This window comes from Thamnophis elegans, chromosome 15 (assembly GCF_009769535.1).
Source record: "Thamnophis elegans isolate rThaEle1 chromosome 15, rThaEle1.pri, whole genome shotgun sequence".
Lineage (NCBI taxonomy): Eukaryota > Metazoa > Chordata > Lepidosauria > Squamata > Colubridae > Thamnophis > Thamnophis elegans.
This window is the reverse complement of record NC_045555.1, coordinates 37,786,464-37,804,992: the sequence shown is the minus strand read 5'-3', so window position 1 is coordinate 37,804,992 and position 18,529 is coordinate 37,786,464. Positions and strand designations below refer to the sequence as shown.

General features: G+C 41.4%; 1 protein-coding gene across 2 annotated transcripts in view; it reads left to right on the top strand.

Annotated features, from left to right (window-relative positions):
* The window catches only part of DNAJB12 (DnaJ heat shock protein family (Hsp40) member B12), a 43,489-nt gene extending 25,305 nt beyond the window's left edge, over positions 1-18,184 (top strand). For both annotated transcript variants that reach the window (XM_032231791.1, XM_032231792.1), the window contains 3 exons: positions 9,899-10,071; positions 11,477-11,628; positions 16,386-18,184. In XM_032231791.1, coding sequence (XP_032087682.1) covers positions 9,899-10,071; positions 11,477-11,598 — 295 coding nt within the window. In that variant the 3' untranslated portion in view covers positions 11,599-11,628; positions 16,386-18,184. The remainder of the gene's footprint in view (positions 1-9,898; positions 10,072-11,476; positions 11,629-16,385) is intronic.
* Positions 18,185-18,529: the final 345 nt, after the last annotated feature.

Here is an 18,529-nt window from a genome sequence, read left to right as displayed (position 1 = left end):
AGCCACCTCATTCTCTGCCGTCCCCTTCTTCTTTTGCCCTCAATCTTTCCCAGCATGAGGCTCTTCTCCAGTGAGTCCTTCCTTCTCATTAGGTGGCCAAAGTGTTTGAGTTTCATCTTCAGGATCTGGCCTTCTAAAAAGCAGTCAGGGTTGATCTTCTCTAGGACACGTATGTGAGCCAGAAACTGGAAGACCTGACATGCATGCGCATGCCAGGAAACTGGAAGCTCAGCTTCCTGGTGCACGCATCCGCACTGGGGACTGCTCTTCCGGTTTCTGGCACTTAGTGCCAAAAAGGTTCGTCAACACTGTTCTAGAACAAAGAATGGAACATGTAGAAACAAGACAAGCAGTGAGTCCTTCCTTCATATTAAGTGGCCAAAGTATTTGAGTTTCATCTTCAGGATCTGGCCTTCTAAAGAGCAGTCAGGATTGATCTCCTCTAGGATTGACCAGTTTGATCAGCTTGCTGTCCAAGGGTCTCGCAGATGTCTTCTCCATCACCATAGTTCAAAGGCCTCCATTCTTTGGCACTCAGACTTCCTTACGATCCAACTTTTACAGCCATCCATTGCAACTGGGAAAACCATACCCTTGACTATACGCACTTTTGCTGGCAGGATGATGTCTCTGCTTTTTAGTATGCTGTCTAGATTTGCCATAGCTTTCCTCCCCAGGAGCAAGCGTCTTTTAATTTGGCTGCAGTCCCCATCTGCGGTGATCTTGGAGCCCCGGAAAATAAAATCTGTCACTACCTCCATTTCTTCCCCATCTATTTGCCAGGAATTTTCAAGGGTCGGATGCCATGATTAGTTTTCTTTTGCACTCTCCTTCTTCACCCGCATCAAGAGGTTCTTTAGTTCCTCTTCACTTTCTGCCATTAGAGTGGTATCATCTAATAGACATAAGGGAGTATATAAGTCTCATATATTTTATTGCATGTTAGCTGGCTTTTAGGAAATGTTGACCACACAAGAATTATATTCTTTAAGGAGGTGGTTAGATGTGAACTTCCCGTATCTGGTGCCATTCTAAGGTGATTTTTTTTAAAAAAAGATTATAGACTATACATTCAAATTGGCACTTTTAATTAGTCATGTTTGACATCCTCACGCTAGTTGTTTAAATTGAAACAGCACATTTTTATAATAAAATACTTGCTTTTAAGGATTCTTGGACCAAACTGGGATAGTTCATCTTTTAGCTTGGAGTTCAAATTTCTCAAGTTCTGCATTTCTTAAACGTCGGATTCAGAAGCCGAGCTCAGATCTCAAGGCACAGATTCAGCAAATCGGCTTTGGAATTCAGCATTTAAGAAATGCAGAATTCATGAATGTAATCTCAAACTTGAAGCCAACTATCCCAATTAATCCATAAAAAGAAATATTTCACCAGAAAGATGTGCATTTTAAATTTTGAAGTCTGAACACCCAGAATAGAGGATTTTAAAACTTGAATATTTTTAAAATGCAGTTTTTTTAAAGACTGTGTGTGGCATTGTTGGTCTTTGAAGCTCCACGCCCCCCTCCAGCTATTCTTCATAGCAACATCTTGCTGTGATCTTCCATAGATTTTTATCACCTGGTGGCATGACTGTATAGGCCCTTGTGCAAGACCACAGCCCTGATAAAAAAGCTCTTAGTAGCTTTCCATGTCATACTCTGGAAGAAGCCAAGATATTTCTCTTTGTCTTTAGATGCAGAAGTCCTCTGGTTCCTGAAACTCACAAGAAACCTTCCCTTTGTTCAATCTACACCTCCTTCCTCAATAGCTTGATTGCTTGATAATTTATTGACCGTAGTTTTAAAAAAGTCAATAAAGGCTCTACATAGTTCTAGGATAAAATAGACAAGCGAAAATACAGTAATAAAAGATGTATGTGTAAGAACAAACATTCAGATAAATAGATCACTTTTACAGGATATCATGAGTTCTTAGCTCAACTGCCTTAACTATGGATTTAGCAGACCTGCCCCACAATGTATGCATTAGAGCCCAGGAGGAAATAAGACAATCTGAGATCAGGATCCCAGTAGGCTGTTCTTTCAAGAAGAGATGTTAAGTACCTACTTAAGGTACCTACTTAAGAGGGGCATGACAGTCAAACAACGTGAGCAATATCATTTGTTGATGTAGTATATGTAATAAGTATATAATGGCTGGGGCACTGCATGTATACGTTATCTTATGATATGGCAGGTAATGGAAGCAGTGGTGGGATTCAGCCAGTTCGTACCTATTCGGGAGCACCGGTTGTTAACTTTCTAAACAGTTTGGAGAACCAGTTATTGGAAGAAATCTCATTTTGTTTTTTCCCACTTTACAGGGCTAATCCTGTAAGGAAGGCAGGAAGGAAACATTCTGGTGTCGTTTCTTATTGCCCTGCTTGCAGAAACTGCCTCTCTGGTTAACCCTTATCACATTGTAACCCATCAACATGAGTGACATTGAGTTGGCCACACTCACCCAGTCACATGACCACCGAGCCTTGCCTACCCAGCTGGTCATTAGGGCAGAGAACCGATTGTTAAATTATTTGAATCCCACCACTGGATACTAAAGTGTCCATATTTGGCCATGGGATCCAACAACTCAAATCTTGCTCTAGAAGAGCCCTTCTTGAAAATTGTGAATCAAAACTCATTGACTGGTATTTTTCAAATTGAAAAAGAGTTTTCTTCTTAACCAACTTCAAGGACCAATCTGTTTTTCTTTGCCAAAAACTCTTGTGTCATTTTGCACACTGATATCTGGGACTCCTATTTAAAAATTTCCAATAAAGGAGAATAATTGTAGTTCACGGTTGATGTGAGGGGATCCTCGACGCTGTCTGAGCTTGGTTCTTTTCTTGCAGACTTTTCATTACCCAAACTGGGTAACTTGTCATTGGGGAACCTATTTCAGATAATGAAATGTCTGCAAGAACACAACCAAGCTCAGAGAGCACCAAGGGCCCCTCATTTAAAAAATCCCCTTGCCTGGGAGACAGTTGAGAGTAAATGTTGAATGTGAAATAACGTTAGTAAGTCAGTTTACCCAGGACGTAGGCTGAGCCATACTTCCCAGGTCTGCTAGACCTATTTTGGGTAGCCTATCAGGATCCATTGATTAAGTCCTCTGCTAGCCATGTGGAAACTTTATTATTCTGTATGTGTGGAATGGATACCCATTTCTGCTTTGATCATATGAGCTGAGGTGTTCTTATCCATTCCCAGGATGCTTCTTAAACTATGAGTCTGAACTTGTTCAAGTGAGGTGACTTTCATAAGAACCCCCCCACCCACCCCCAATCCTTCCCCAGTAGAAACTCGAAAGGGATACAAGCAACCAAATGGATTGAGTGCGCTGGCTCACCGCAAATAAATCCGCAGAATTAACCAAATGGCAAACATTTTGGAAGCAATGCCATCCACTGCCTGAGCAACTGAATACGTTATACATGTACTGCACCGGCCATTTGTCACTAGAATATAGCAGATAGCCAGAAGGGGGCAATGCTGCTTTATCAGTTGTTCCTTCCAAGCAAACAAAGTGGTTAGAAGAACCCGATCTTGCCAGCTGTCTTGGTGGAGGAAAATGTATTGCTGCTAAAAAGGCTGGAGCTCAGCCATTAAGTGTTAGATTTAATCCTTGTTTGGATTATCACCCATGTAAACAAATCTATCAAATGGGAAAAATGATTTGTCTCCAATTCACGTGCAGAATAGAATAGAATAGAATAGAATAGAATAGAATAGAATTCTTCATTGGCCAAGTGTGATTGGACTCACAAGGAATTTGTCTTTGGTGTATAAAGAAAAATAAAATAGAATACATTCATCAAGAATCATAAGATACAACACTTAGTCACAGTCATAGGTTACTAATAAGCAATCAAATCATACCAGGGAACAAATAAAACAATATAAATTGTAAAGATACAAGCAACATGGTTATAGTCATAAGAAGATAAGGAGATAAGTAATAGGGAAGATGAGAATAATGATGGTAATACTGCCTTTTTTGATAGTTTGACAGTGTTGTGGGGATTAGTTGTTTAGTAGAGTGATGGCATGTGGGGGAAAAACTGTCCTTGTGTCTTGTTGTTCTGGTGTGCCGTGCCCTATAGCATGGCTTTCAGGGTAGAAGTTGAAACAATTTATGTCCAGGATGTGAGAGGTCTGTAGATATTTTCACAGTCCTCTTTTTGACTCGTGCAGTATACAGGTCTTCAATGGAAGGCAGGTTGGTAGCAATTGTTTTTTTCTGCAGTTTAATTATCCTGTCTTATTTATTTATTTATTTATTGGGTTTATTTGTATGCCACCCTTCTCCAGGAGGGCTCAGGGCGGCGAACAACTCAAAGGGGAAAGGGAACATAAACAACAGTACACATAATTAAAATACACGAAAATCACACAGCCATACCAGTTGAGAGGGGAGGGGAACTCATCAACCCCAGGCCTGCCGGCACAGCCAGGTTTTGACGGCTTTCCGGAAGGCCTGGAGAGAGGTGAGGGTCCGGATCTCTGCGGGGAGTTCATTCCAAAGGGCCGGAGCTGCTACAGAGAAGGCCCTCCCCCGGGTAGTAGCCAGATGGCATTGGCTGGTGGACGGAACCCAGAGGAGGCCGACCCTGTGTGATCTGACGGGTCTTTGGGAGGTAATTGGCAGCAGGCGGTCTCTCAAGTACCCAGGTCTTCTTGGGTTGCAGAGTCAAACCAGACAGTTATGGAGATGCAGATGAAAGACAATAATTCCTCTGTAGAACAGAATCAGCAGCTCTTTGGGCAGTGATCAACTGTTTATCTGTCTTGGGTTAAGAAACCAGGGTATTAAAAGCATTTCATTCTGGATGGCATCAATGGGGGAAGTGGGTGGGAATATAGGCAGCCAACCAGAAATTTAAGTGTATTCTGCAGAAGCAAAGAGCAACATCCCTTTTCTAAAAATTTCATCATGTGTAGAAGAAATATCTAGTCTTCTCGTATGTGATGCAGAAGTATGATTTAAGGAGCAAATACATTTTTGTTTTACAATGCTACCTTGGTACCCAACTGCTTTAAAACTCATTGAATTTGGTACTCAATGCATTTTGATGCGAAAATTTTGTCCCAGTGCTCATTAGTTTGGTACCCAATGCACAAGTTAGAACTTACTGATGGTCCGTTGCCTTGTGATTCACTATATTATTCCTTATGGTAAAAATCCATTTGTTACTCATAGCTTTTGGTACTTGTTGTGCCTCCCAGAACCAATGAAGAATGAATGCCAAGGTATCACTGTATGTAAACGCTTATGAATGTTTATCTTATTCAGGAGGAAATAGCAATTGTTTCGTTGGGACAGTGCCATCTCTACAGGGTTGAGGGTAGGGTATAAATAGGGTGACTTGGATAAGGTTCCTTAACTAGGCTAGGAAAGCCAAAAGCACTATTTCTCTGTAAATATCTAGCAAGTAGATTCACAAGAATTCCTCCCTCAAAAAAGGTACTAAAAATATCTTGCAATTATACGTGATAAGAGTAAAACGAACAGATGGAACTAAGCAAATGTACAGCGATAGACATTTCTTCCATAAAAACAAATATCTTTGCAACTTCCAGCTCAACCATAATCTTGACATTTTTCTGTAACAATGAGGGTCAGGCAGTTACTCTTCTGAAATGGAGGGATTCTGTACTCGAGATCCAAGAACTGGCTCTAGCTTTGCATAAAAAAACATGGCTTCTGATCTGAAACAAAGAGAAGGAATAATTTGTGCAGCACAAAAACTGTGGGGGGAGGGGGGGGGCACAATTAAGACAAAGTAATTAGTGATTTGCAAAGCCTGATTAGATGATCATTTATGTCCCAAGGGGCTTATACATAGTCTTGTAAAGCATTAAAATAAAAGTGTTTACTAAACATAGGTGCAGCTTTCAAGAGCGACTAATTTCTCATGTCGAGTGCTGAGAAACTTGGGGGAAGGCCTGCAGACATTCTGAAACATGAGAATTACAGAATACTTTCAGTAAGAGGAAAAAGTCTTCTCAGCAGATTACTTTAATCTAGCCCTGTAGCACAGAGAGGATCAGGTTCCTTTTCTTCTCTTTCCAAAGTAATAAGGAGAGTGCCATTTGTTTTCAAGTTGGCACAAGCTGTTTTTTTCCGGGTCCGTGGCATAAGAGACAAAGGCTTCAGCCCTGTTGCTTCAGCCATAGAAACCAACTGGTTGTATCAGAAATATGTCTAGTTGTGAGCATCTGCAGCAGGTCATTTCAGGCCTTTTCTGTCAGGGTTTGTTGCAAAAATCAAATCCAGAAAGCACACACAGATAACTGCATGGCACGACAAAACCGCGGTCCACTAAAGCGCGCCCGATTAAAGCGCGTCGCTGACGTCATCAGCAGCGCGACAACAGCGACCGCAGAGAAAAAAGGGCACTTTAAAAAGCGCTTTTAAAGCAAGCCGATTCACGTAAAGGTAAGGGTTAGGGTTAGGGTTAGGGTTAGGGTTAGGGTTACGTTAAGCGTTCGGGTTAGGTTTAGGGTTAGGTTAAGGGTTAGCGTTAGGTTTAGAGTTAGGTTAAGGGTTAGGTTTATGGTTAGGTTAAGGGTTAGGTTTATGGTTAGGTTAAGGGTTAGGGTTAGGGTTAGGTTTAGGGTTAGGTTTGGGGGGGTTAGGTTTAGGTTTACGCGTTAATTTTAGCTTCACCGCTCACAGCGTGCTGTTTTCGTCGCGCTGTGATGACGTCAGGTACGCGGTTTCGTCGAGCGCGCTTTAGTCGACCGCGGTTTTGTGGTGGAACCGATAACTGATTCAGTAGGATTCATTAACTTCTTTATATACGTAATAACACATGAATAACTGTACAATACCAACAGCAGATTCTTTCAACATGGTAGAGAGGAGAGATTGTAAGCCAGTTCAAACACAGGCAGGCTATACAGAGAATAAATTTCTTTTAGTTTCAGTTCAGAGCTAAGCCACACCAGACTCCAAAGTGTTTCAGCTCCCATTGGCTGACCTTGTTAATAAGCCTTATTCATTGGCTGACCTTGTTACCGTGTCTCTGCCGGTTCATGAATATTCTTTTTAAAAAAAACCCAAATTTTATTTGGTTTTGAACAAGGACAAACAAACATAAAAATAAAAGTAAAAAAACCCATCTTCCATTACAAATTGTAGAAAGTGTGTCAGTTGGTTACAGTATTTCCATGCATCTCTTCCATAGTCACCACCTGCTTTTCATATCAAATCGCATATTTTAAATTCACATATATCACAATTATTATATATCAACCTTAATTTGACTATAATTGTTTTTACGTCCTTTCATAAATAATATTCAAAATCTAGAATAAGATTATGTGATAACATTCCATTAAGTCATCCTAAAATCATCCAATCACAATACATCTTTATAACATATTCTAGATAAAGCTTTTAAACCTCCTCTCATAATCTCCATATATTGTTTATATAAAATTTCATATTATCAAACTAATATATCTATATGTATTGTTAACATTATTAATCATTATTTAACTATAGCTATTGTCACTTCATTTTATACATACTACTAGTAAACTAAATTTAGCTTAGTTTTTATTATACATTTTCATTGCATCAACCTCCAGCAATAGTGCGGTCTTATATCTCTTGCCATTTGTAGCATTAATTTGTAGATTATTTTCTTAATAAATCTTGTATAAACCTCCCTTGGCAACATGCTGTTCCTTTCGTATCTCACAAAAGCTTGAAACCTAATATCTGCTCTTTCCATCAGCTTATCTTTTGTTATCACTAGTGCTTCTATCAAGATTTCTCTCCTTATCTCCGTCAATTTTTCTCTCTTTTCTTCTTCTGTGCTTTGAAGTCTGGGGTAGAGTTCCAATCCATCCATCTCCCCTTTCCATATTCCAATCTTGCCATTACCAACCATGCTCACTTTGTTGTCACATATCCACAGTTTTCTTATCTCTTATCTCGCCAAGGTGGCGCAGTGGTTAAATGCAGCACTGCAGGCTACTGCTAGATCAGCAGGTCAGCGGTTCAAATCTCACCGGCTCAGGGTTGACTCAGCCTTCCATCCTTCCGAGGTGGGTAAAATGAGGACCCAGATTGTTGGGGGCAATATGCTGACTCTCTGTAAACCGCTTAGAGAGGCCTGAAAGGCCTATGAAGCGGTATATAAGTCTACTGCTATTGCTATTGCTATTGCTATTGCTATTTGCTCATTTTTTCTTCCATCTTTTGAACTCTGTCCTCCACTTTCTTCATTTGGTAAACATCCTCAGTTTCTCCATCAGATTTTTCTGTTTTGTATTCCAAATTCTCCAAACGCTTTTCAATTCTCTCTGTCACAACTAATAGATTTTGAATTTCAAACATAATCATTTGCAATGCTACAGTTCCTTTTTCCTGCTGGGCCATTCTTTCAATTTTGCAGATACTGCCACTATAGGGTTCAAGGCTATTTTAATAAACTTCAAGCAGGTTGATTTATTATATTTCAAGTCAAAATGTTGTCTTCTCTCTGATAGCTAGTGATAGAACTTCCAAAAGGCACCTGTATAAACAACTTGTGCACTTCCTACTATCACTGTCAATAAACAAGCTGAAAGAACCTTGAATCTCAAGTGATCAAAGAGAAAGAAGAAAAAACAATGTATCCAGCCTCCAGCCTCTAAGTGGCAGTGTAACTGCTTTTCCCCCTGTTGTTACAACCCTCTTTATAATCCTCCTTATTTTCTTCTTTATATTCCAAGCTTAAGAAATAAAGAAAAAACCTTAAATGGAGATCAAAAACAATCCAATCAATCAAATCAAGCATTATAAAAAAGGAGAATTTTAATCCATAGGTATAAGCAAAAGTGAAAAAAGAAAAAGAAAAAATTAATCCATTCAGTTTAAAAAATAGGGAGCCCCTGCAAAAGTTCCATCCATGAAAAAAAAGAAAAGAAATTAGAAACTAGATAACACACTAAGTTCAATGCAGATCAATCTTGCTGCCTACGGTCTTTTGTCTTCGATCTTAACTTAATTTTTTTTCTTGGGTAGTCTCTTCCTCTAATAATAAAATTTCCTCACCAATTAGACACACTTTCTCTTTCCGCTTTCTTCCCATTCCGGAGCTGTCTCAACTTCAGCAGCTTCATTAGCTGCGTTTCTGTCGCTGGAAAAAAAGGCTATTCCTGGATCTTTCAGGGACTTTGTGGTGTTCCTGAGATCAGCAGAATGTGCCCTTCTCAATCAGCGTCTCTGCGTACGGTTTAGGTCCAAATGGACCGTCCAGTGGCAGGAATTCGACTGCGATCTTGGAAACCAAGATCGCACGTTGTGCCGTCGCAACATCACCTCTCTTCCCGGTTCATGAATATTCTGACATTTCCTTACTGGTGACATGCTTCAGCTTGCAGACTAAGTTGAAGGTGGTTGCAGAAGGTCTCTGGGATGTCAGTAGTGGTCAAGGACTTTGGAAAGAGGTGACAAGATGGACTTTTTCAGGAACAAACCATTGAGATAATGGATTGTTGGGGCAGTCCCCTTCCTCTATTCCAAATCACATTCCTTATTCTTCTACAAAAGCTTATGTTCATTAAATATCCATTGTTAGGCTCATTCCGCCCTCATTCAATTTTCCCTTCCCATGAAGTAGCTAGAAACAACCTGCTTTTAAGCTTTACATTGTTTCTGCCTGTGGATAATCTATACTAGCCCAGTTTATGGATAATTTAAATTGTTTCTCCTTAGAGGACCTATACTCTGTCCTTGCAGGAGCAGCATGGCAGAGGATAAAGGAAGATTTGGGTATCATGGTTTGCTTTTGGGTGGGATTGGCTGGTCTTTGGTCTCCTTATCCAAACAGATGTTCCTTTGCGTGTGGGCAAGTGTGCAATTTTGACCGTTGCTTTTGTCCTCCTTTCCTCCACAGGTCGGTGGGACATGTATTTAAACGAACGACTGAGCATTTGAAAGTGTCTTACTATGTAGGTGACAGCTTTGCAGAAGAATACACAGGCACGAATCTTAAAAATGTAGAGAGGAGCGTGGAAGATGATTATATTGCAAACCTCAGAAATAACTGTTGGAAAGAAAAACAGCAGAGTGAGTAGCCCAGCTTTTAAGACATGGGATAAAGAGACATGCAGGATTCAAAGCATTGTAAACTGCATTTCAAGAAACTCTGTGTTACCGTGTTTCTCCGAAAAGAAGGCAGGGTCTTATTTTCTTTTGATTCTCCCCCCCCCCCAAAAAATAAGCACTTGGCCTTATTTTCAGGGAGGTCTTATTATTTTTGAGGTACAGGAGGCAGCGAGCGTGGTCACCTCATGGCTGCTGCTGCTGTGTTGCAATATTTTCAGGGGGACTTATTTTAGCGCATGCGCTCAAAAGTCTGATTGGGCTTATTATCTGGGGAGGTCTTATTTTCAGGAAAACAGGGTATCACTTGCTTCTTTATTATATTTATATCCCATCCCTGTAAATTGAACTTCACAAAGATGTTGGAAAGAGGTTATTGATAGTTAAAACGAAGCCACTTTTATAAGTGAGGTACATGTGACAATTTAGCTGTTGCAGCGCAAGTGTTATTTATGCGTGCGCACATGTACAAACAGACCCTGCAAAGAGACATATGAGCTTTCCAGAGGATATAATGTATTTATGCCTGAGGGGAAGAATGCTTGACTTGTGCTGGCATGTCTTGCAAAATGCTCCTTTCAAAGGCTTTCTGCAGCCCTATTGGTCATTATGATCTGCACTAACTCTATTGTCCTGTTTCCCCAAACGTAAGAGTTTAAAATATCCAAATGGAACAATAGTCCCCACGCTTTGCCCTTGCCTCCTTTAAAAATTCTGCCTCAGCTAAGGTGTAACCACAATATCTGGGGCAGGGTTTAGCTGTGGATAAATATTTTTGACAACTCAGAATGGCCGGTGACAAAATGGTTCCACCACAAAAGCGCGGAGGACAAAAGCGCGCTCGACGAAAGCGCGCATTTGACGTCATCACAGCGCGACGAAAACATCGCGCTGTGATCGAAAAATGTAAAAAAAAAAGCGAAAACCTTACCCTAACCCCCCCAAACCTAACCCTAAACCTAACCCTTAACCTAACCCTAAATCTAACCCTAAACCTAACCATTAACGTAACGCTAAACCTAATGCTAACCCTTAACCTAACGCTAAACGTAACCCTAACGCTCTAAACCTAACCCTAACCCTTAACCTAACCCTAACCCTTACCTTTATGTGAATCGGCTTGGTTTAATTTTAATTTTATTTCAATTTTTAATTTTTTGCGTCGCGCTGTGATGACGTCACATGCACGCTTTCGTCGAGCGCGATTTTGTCCTCTGCGGTTTTGACGGGTCACGGACAAAATGAGGTAACCGTATACTCTCGCCAGTGAAATCCACAAAGTAGATCAGAAATGCAATACAAACTAAAGAGAAAAGTTGCAAGCTCCCTGGGACTGTTGCTTTAATGATTTGGCTTTCTTCTTTTACAGAGGAAGGCTTACTCTACAGGGCCCGTTATTTTGGTGATTCAGATCTGTATCAGAGAGCACAGAAGATGGGCACACCAAGCTGTACCAGGCTGTCTGAAGTTCAAGCATCAATGCATGGATAGCTGTGGCAGAAACAGTCCATAGGGACCTAAGTAAGAGCTGGTGATTTCTATTTCTGGGAGCTGGGAAGTTTGGTTTAGGAATTATAATTTCCCAGCATAATTCAGAATCCAAAGCTGCTTTGTCTTGTTTTGTGTTAAATTGTGGTTAGTTTTAGCAGAGTTAGCCAAATAAGCGAGTGTTAGTCTTACAGACAAAAAGAAAAAAAAAAAGATAGCTCTTTGGTCATTCTTAGATCATCCTCTCCATTCTTAGTAGCGTTTCCTTTGCATCTCTCTGAATTAATTTCATGTTCGGTTTGGGTACATTTATGTCGGTTTAATGTCAGGATTCCAAATAACACACCCATAGCAATCAAAACTCGGAAGCAGCTGTATCCCTCAAAGAATAGATTTATTGGACATGTCATATTGGCACGAGCTGGTGAAAACCGACTCTAAAATGTTCCCGTGGTTTTACCTAATTAAAAGTAAAAATCCTTTCACTTTCTCCCAACAATCAGTCACATGGTCCAATCAGGATACAGTCCAGTTGCTAGATGACTCCAATCCCCTCCTTCTGGACACCTGGTCGGAATGTCCTTGTTCCCAAGAGAAAGTATTTTATTTTGGCTACAGCACCCCAGTTATCTCTACTCCCCCTTCCCTTTCCCATCGCTCCAGTTGTGGCAGCAGTGAAGCCCCAAAATGGCCACAGCCAGGTCAGCTTCAGAGTTGACAAACAAACTAGGAATAAACAAAATGCTCCTATTTACGCGTCATGCTAAGCCATAGATTTAGTTTGAAAGCCAACATGAATCATGGTTTCAGTGCTTTATTGCCCCAAATCCTTTTTTTAATTCACTGACTCCCATTTGCTTGTTAACGTTAAGACAAAAAAAAATCAAATTGCATAACACCCAACCCAAAGCGTGACTTCCTATATGCTCTCTGGTCCCTCTGATGTGCTGATGTGCTTTTGATCACCATCCCTTTTGCCGGAGCATTTAGCTTAAGTTCAGTAGTTGCACTTTTCCTACTCTCAGCAGCGTCTCTGGTTGGAGGGCCGTTGTCAAAATGAGCAAGGTGACAGATGGAGGGTTGCAGTGTGAGGCCCAACCCCTTTTCTACATGCATTGTCCACACGTATCAAATGGGCAGGGCTTGCTTTGTCTGACATCTTGCTGAATTTGAGTGGCCTCCCCCTCTCTGCAAACACTGCTGGAGGTCCCTTCTGTTCCTCAAGAGCGTCATTAATTTTGGTGCAGATAAAATTATTGGGAAGCTGATGGGCCTGTTGCAGAATGATTGGTGAACATCTTCTTGGAAGCACTCACTAATAAAGCTTTTCAGCAGCAGTGGCTTCAGCTAAAGGTAGTGTGTCAAGCATCAAATGGACAGTCAGCTATGGATTGTTGCTGCAGTGTTAAAATACCGAACATAGTTTTGCAAACTCAGTGTCAAATGTGGCTTTAAAGGGTCCTGTGATTTAAGCAATTAAATCACTTCGCCCATGTGTGCTTAGCCAAGTTGCTTTACTTTTCAAGTAAAAATGTAGTCGTAATATCACAGGCATTGGACATTTGGAAGATAAGACTATAGTTCATTTTAATACATGAATTTAGCATGCCGTTACAAATTGTAGAAAAGAGGTTCAGCTGGGCCTGGTGGACCTACCACAAAAATGTGGCCTTGCGTGTCATTTCTTTTAGATTGCAAAAAAAAAAAAAAAATCACAATGATTTGTCTTATCTCATAGTGAGAATTTCTTACTGATAATGATGCTTGGCAAAAGAATTGTAAGCGTTGAAATAATATTTAACAGCTTCAAAGAGATGAGAACATCTGCTTCATTCAGCCCTAGTTAAATATCTTTAAAAGAAAATAAAAACTAGTGTAAAATACACAGCAACTGGTTTAGGGTAGTGATGCTTCTATAGGTTTCCAATTAGAATTGTTTATCACCTAAAGTTGTTGTCTTTGTCGCCATCCTTCTTTGTTTATTGTGTTTCATTTTAATATGGGTCAGTTCTCCTCAAAGCAACTTAGAACATCCAAATTACATAGCAAACTGAAGCTTTGGGATGATTGCATAGCAAATCTATATACATTGTATCCAGAGATGGTATTCAGCAGGTTCTAGCCAGTTCTGGAGAACCGATAGCGGAAATTTTGAGTAGTTCGGAGAACCGGTAAATACCACCTCTGGCTGGCCTTGCCCCTATCTAGTCTCTGCCTCCCGAGTCCCAGCTGATCGGGAGGAAATGGGGATTTTGCAATAACCTTCCCCTGGAGTGGGGAGGGAATGGAGATTTTACAGTATCCTTCCCCTGCCACTCCCACCAAGCCAAGCCATCCCCACCAAGTCACGCCCATAGAACCGATAGTACATTTTTTTTGAATCCCACTAATTTGTAACACCTTATTAATGTGAATATTTCTAAAGTTGAAACAATCTACGAACACCCCATATAGGGCCCCCTGATCAAAATATAAAAAAATTAATTTTAAGCACTTTAAAAATAATACTTGGAATAATAATCGGAATCCAAGGGTTAACTGGTTACTCCAGAAACAAACATTAAACCAAACTCACATACTGTTCACAAACTGGGAAGGAAAAAAGAAACCGTAGTTAAGATATGCTCCCTATTTTATTCCAAACATGCACACCATTGAACTATATTTTCATTCCCCAGAAGCGATTATTATTTGGAGCGAGTGGGTTCCAGAAAGTGGAGTTCTGACACTAAGTTTTGAAAGCCTCAAATGGAAGTCTCTCTGGGACACAGGTGTCAAACTGGCGGTGTCACGTTGTCATCACGTGACATTTCCCCCTTCTGGGAGGTAGGGTGGGCGTGGCCCGCAGGCCGCCAGTTTGGCACCCCTGCTCTAGGATGTTAAACCCACTAGTTAATGGGATTAAGATGGTGGTTTAGCTGCACTTATGAGTTGGGTGCTTTGCCTTAGCCTGTAATGCAGCGATAACCTGCATGTTTTTAGGCAGCAGGAGTGGCAGTTGTACTAGAACAGTGTTTCTCAACCTTGGCAACTTGATGATGTCCGGACTTCAACTCCCAGAATTCCCCAGCCAGCTGGCTGGGGAATTCTGGGAATTGAAGTCCGGACATCTTCAAGTTGCCAAGGTTGAGAAACACTGTACTAGAACCTTCCAGGGCTGTGTCCTCCCTCCCAACTGGATCTGAGCCAGATTAGTGAACATCGATCAGGTGTAACCAGGCCAAAAACTTAACGCATTTCCAGTCACACAACTTTTCATTCTTTTTTTCCCCCCCTGTGGCATGTGTTTTATTTTGAGTGAGAAAAATGGCACAGAAAGAGTTAGAATGCAACCAGGGTGTATTTCACAGAATGGTCTTCCATGCTACACACACACACACACACACACACACAGACACACACACTCCCCCCTTCCTTCTAGAACAGGTTTGACTTGAATTTCAGGCAAACTATCCCCAGACATAGCTATCCTTCTTGATGAGAAAAACATTTTAGTCATGTTTTTAGAAATGTTGAGAGGCTTAATAGATAGGCTATTTAAGGCACCCTAGATATCTGAGGCGGCTACCCTGAGTTTTTGTTTTAAGACTTCTGTTCCTAAGAAAATGTTCTGAATGTCGATGTGTGTTTGGGGATAAAGGGAGAAATATTTGAAGAATACCTGAGAAGCAAAGTATTTAGTCTCACATTTGTCTGTAGCGATAGTCTTCATTGACTAGTGCTCCTTCTCGGTTCCACCACAAATGCGCGAACGACAAAAGCGCGCCTGGCTAAACCGCGGTGACAAAACTGCGCCAACAAAACCGCGCTGACGAATGAGCGCTGAAGCGCGCCGACAACAGCGCGCCGACAGAAGCACGCTGTAACCCAAACCCTAAACCTAACCCTAACCCTAAACCTTACCTTAACTTAAATCGCGCTTCTGTCGGCGCGCTGTTGTTGGCGCGTTGTTGTCAGTGCGCTTTTGACATCGCAGTTTTAGCGCCGCGGTTTTGTCGGCACGCTTTTGACGTTCGCAAATTTGTCGGGTCACACTCCTTCTCAGGGCACTCATAAAAGGAGAGCAAAATAGCCAAGATGGCGAAAAGACATACAACTGTGTGATTGAAGCGACTCCACTTTTTGTAGGCATTCAAGGGGCCTGGCCTCAGTCAATGTAGTTACGGCCATCTTGACCTCTTTTTTTTTTTTTTACGTTACTTGAAGATACGCTATTATGCATTTTATTTCAATATTTAAAGACCAAAACCAGTAAGAATCGGCTTCTAAATTAACATTTCCAGTTATGCCAGTCTGTTCTTTAATGGAAGTGCCGGTCCTGTTACCATTATAATCAGGGGTGGGCTTCAAAAATTTCAGCAACGGGTTTTCTGCTTGGTCGCTGGGTGGGCGTGGCCTACTTAGCCTTCTGCCCGGGGGGGGGGGGGGTGGATTTTCACCTTCCACAGGCTCTGGAGGCTTTCTTCGAGCCTCTGGAGGGCAAAAACTGCTTCCCCTGGGCTCTGGAGGCCTTCCGGGAGGCCCGTTTTCCCCCCTCCCCGAGCCTCCGAGGGCCGTGCACTTAATTTGCATCCAAAACGGGCCGCATGGAGGCTCCTGGGAGAGGCATGGTGGGGTGGCAGGGGTGGGGCATGGTGGCCGGGGCCAACCAGGGGTGGGGTTTGGAGGTTCTATGAGTCAGCCATAACATTAGCTAAGGGTTCTCCCAAACCCCGGGCAAACACCTAGCGGCCCACCCCTGCTTGTAATTGACCGGAGACTGACGATACGTCTGCTGTTTTTCTCCTCAGACTCTTCAAATGCCTGAAGACTTTGGGGGAAGTGCACTGAGCCAAGGAGACAGACTTTCTATTTAAAGAATCAGTCCTTAAATTAAAATGGCATTGGAGTATTAACAACGCACAACTGCCCTCTCCTCTCTTTCTCTGTCCAGCATTAGACTTGAACATCTCTTAAGACAAGGAGGAAAAAGACGGCTAGTCTTTTTTTTTCTCCCTCCCTTCCTCCCTCTCCCTTCCTCCAAAGGATCTCCCCCTCCCCCCCCGCCCCCAGAACAGTTGTTGAGTTGCTTTGGTTTCCTTTCCAGATCATCAGAAAATCAGGAGCAGTGGAGAAAGTTTTGGAATTGCACTAGTCACTTCAGAGAGCAAGGGAGGAACTGGAAGAGCTAGAAATTAAAAACAAAATTAATTTTGAGAGACACTACTTAGAATTGAACTCACCATTGTAAATATGTTGTACTTCTAAACTATGCAGGGATAGAATTAAATTATTTCATTTCTTTTCTTTTCTTTTTTTTCTTTCTTTTTTTTATTTTGCTGAAACTTCATAATTTACTATCTCTGAATTCTAGCTTCTTTTTCCCCTGCCTGGGCCTTCCTTCCCTTTTCTGGCCCAATGTCCTGTTTTCTATCAACGGCAATCTTATCTGACAATACAAATGTTTTATATTTTATAATGGCTTGGACTTCCTGGGGGAAAACAAAAGTAAAACTCGCAAACTCTGAAACTGTTTCCTTTTTTAAAATGTGAAATACTGAGCCTAATAGATTATATTTTATACGGACACGTTTCGGCCCCGTTTTGGATTTGCAACGTATGGCGGCTTTTGCTCAACGACTCGTTCTTCCTAATAAATGGAAAACAAATTGTCCTCATAACAATCTTCAGTTCACCAGGATGGCTTTTGCTGTGTGGACTTTTAAAAAAAAATAATTTTGTTAGGTTTTGCGGACTTTTTATTTCTTTTTATTTCTTTTGCCTTGCAATCAGGGTTCATTTTGCTACCCAGAGATGTGCTATTGTTTTTTTTTTCCCAAGAGATATCCCCTTCTGCCTTTTCCACTGCTCCCCAATCTGATTTCCTCTTGCTCTACAAAATAGTTTTTATTTAACAAATTTGTTGCCGGTAATTTCATTCCAGGAACCTGCTGTGCGCTGGCGTGGGTTACCAAGCAGTGATGTAGCTACGTACTTTTCCATTATGGTGAGACTTGGATGGCCCTTCTCTATAGATCAGGGGCATCCACGCTTGGCAACTTTAAGATTTGTGGACTTCAACACCCAGAATTCCCCAGGCTGGTTAAGGAATTCTAGGAGTTGAAGTCCACAAGTCTTAAAAGTTGCCAAATGTGGAGACCCTGCCTTCTCTAGAATAAGGAAAGGCTATGCAGCAACAGTGCTTGTAGACTGGGTGAGGATCTTCCTCAGGAGAATGGGACTCTGATGTCCTCTTCCTCAGGAGAGCAGCCTTCTTTGTCCCAATGAGTTTGCTACTTTCCATTATTTAAGCAACTGAAAAAAGACAAAGAATAATTCTTTATTACTTGACTGGGCTGTGAAGTCCAACTTTTGTTTGGAAAAAAAAATGCTACTTAATGCCAGACTTTTTTTTTAATCTTTGAAGTCCATACAATGCTGTCAGAAGAGCCTTAAAAGAAGCTACTTCAAAGAGCTGAGCTATTCGCCAGAGTTAACAGTTAATGCTCCAAGTTCCAATAAGCCTCATCATCTTGAATTAGCAGTAATCTGAAGACGCTTCCACCCCTGCAAGAGGTTTTGCGTTTTCATTAGTCCAAAAAAAAAAAAAGATTCATTTTGCAGGCATGGATCAACTCCTACCATCAAAGCAAGTCAGCCCTCAGGATCAGGGTAATACGTTAAGAAAATGGCTTAGTTATGCCAAGGAAATAGCATCGCCCTTCATTACTTCACACTGGAACCTTCTTTACGTTGCTGTTAGTTTTGTCCAGAAACCTTTATATTAGTTTGTTGGCGAACATCCCTCTGTTCAGAATTGTTGGAGTACCAAATAAGAGCTGATGGATTAGGGGCGGTCTAATAATTGTGTTACTTCTTTGGCATCGACAAATGGATCTTGATTTGAACTGAGTTGCTGGGTTCCCCTATTTCCTGTCATAAGCGGCCATCTTGA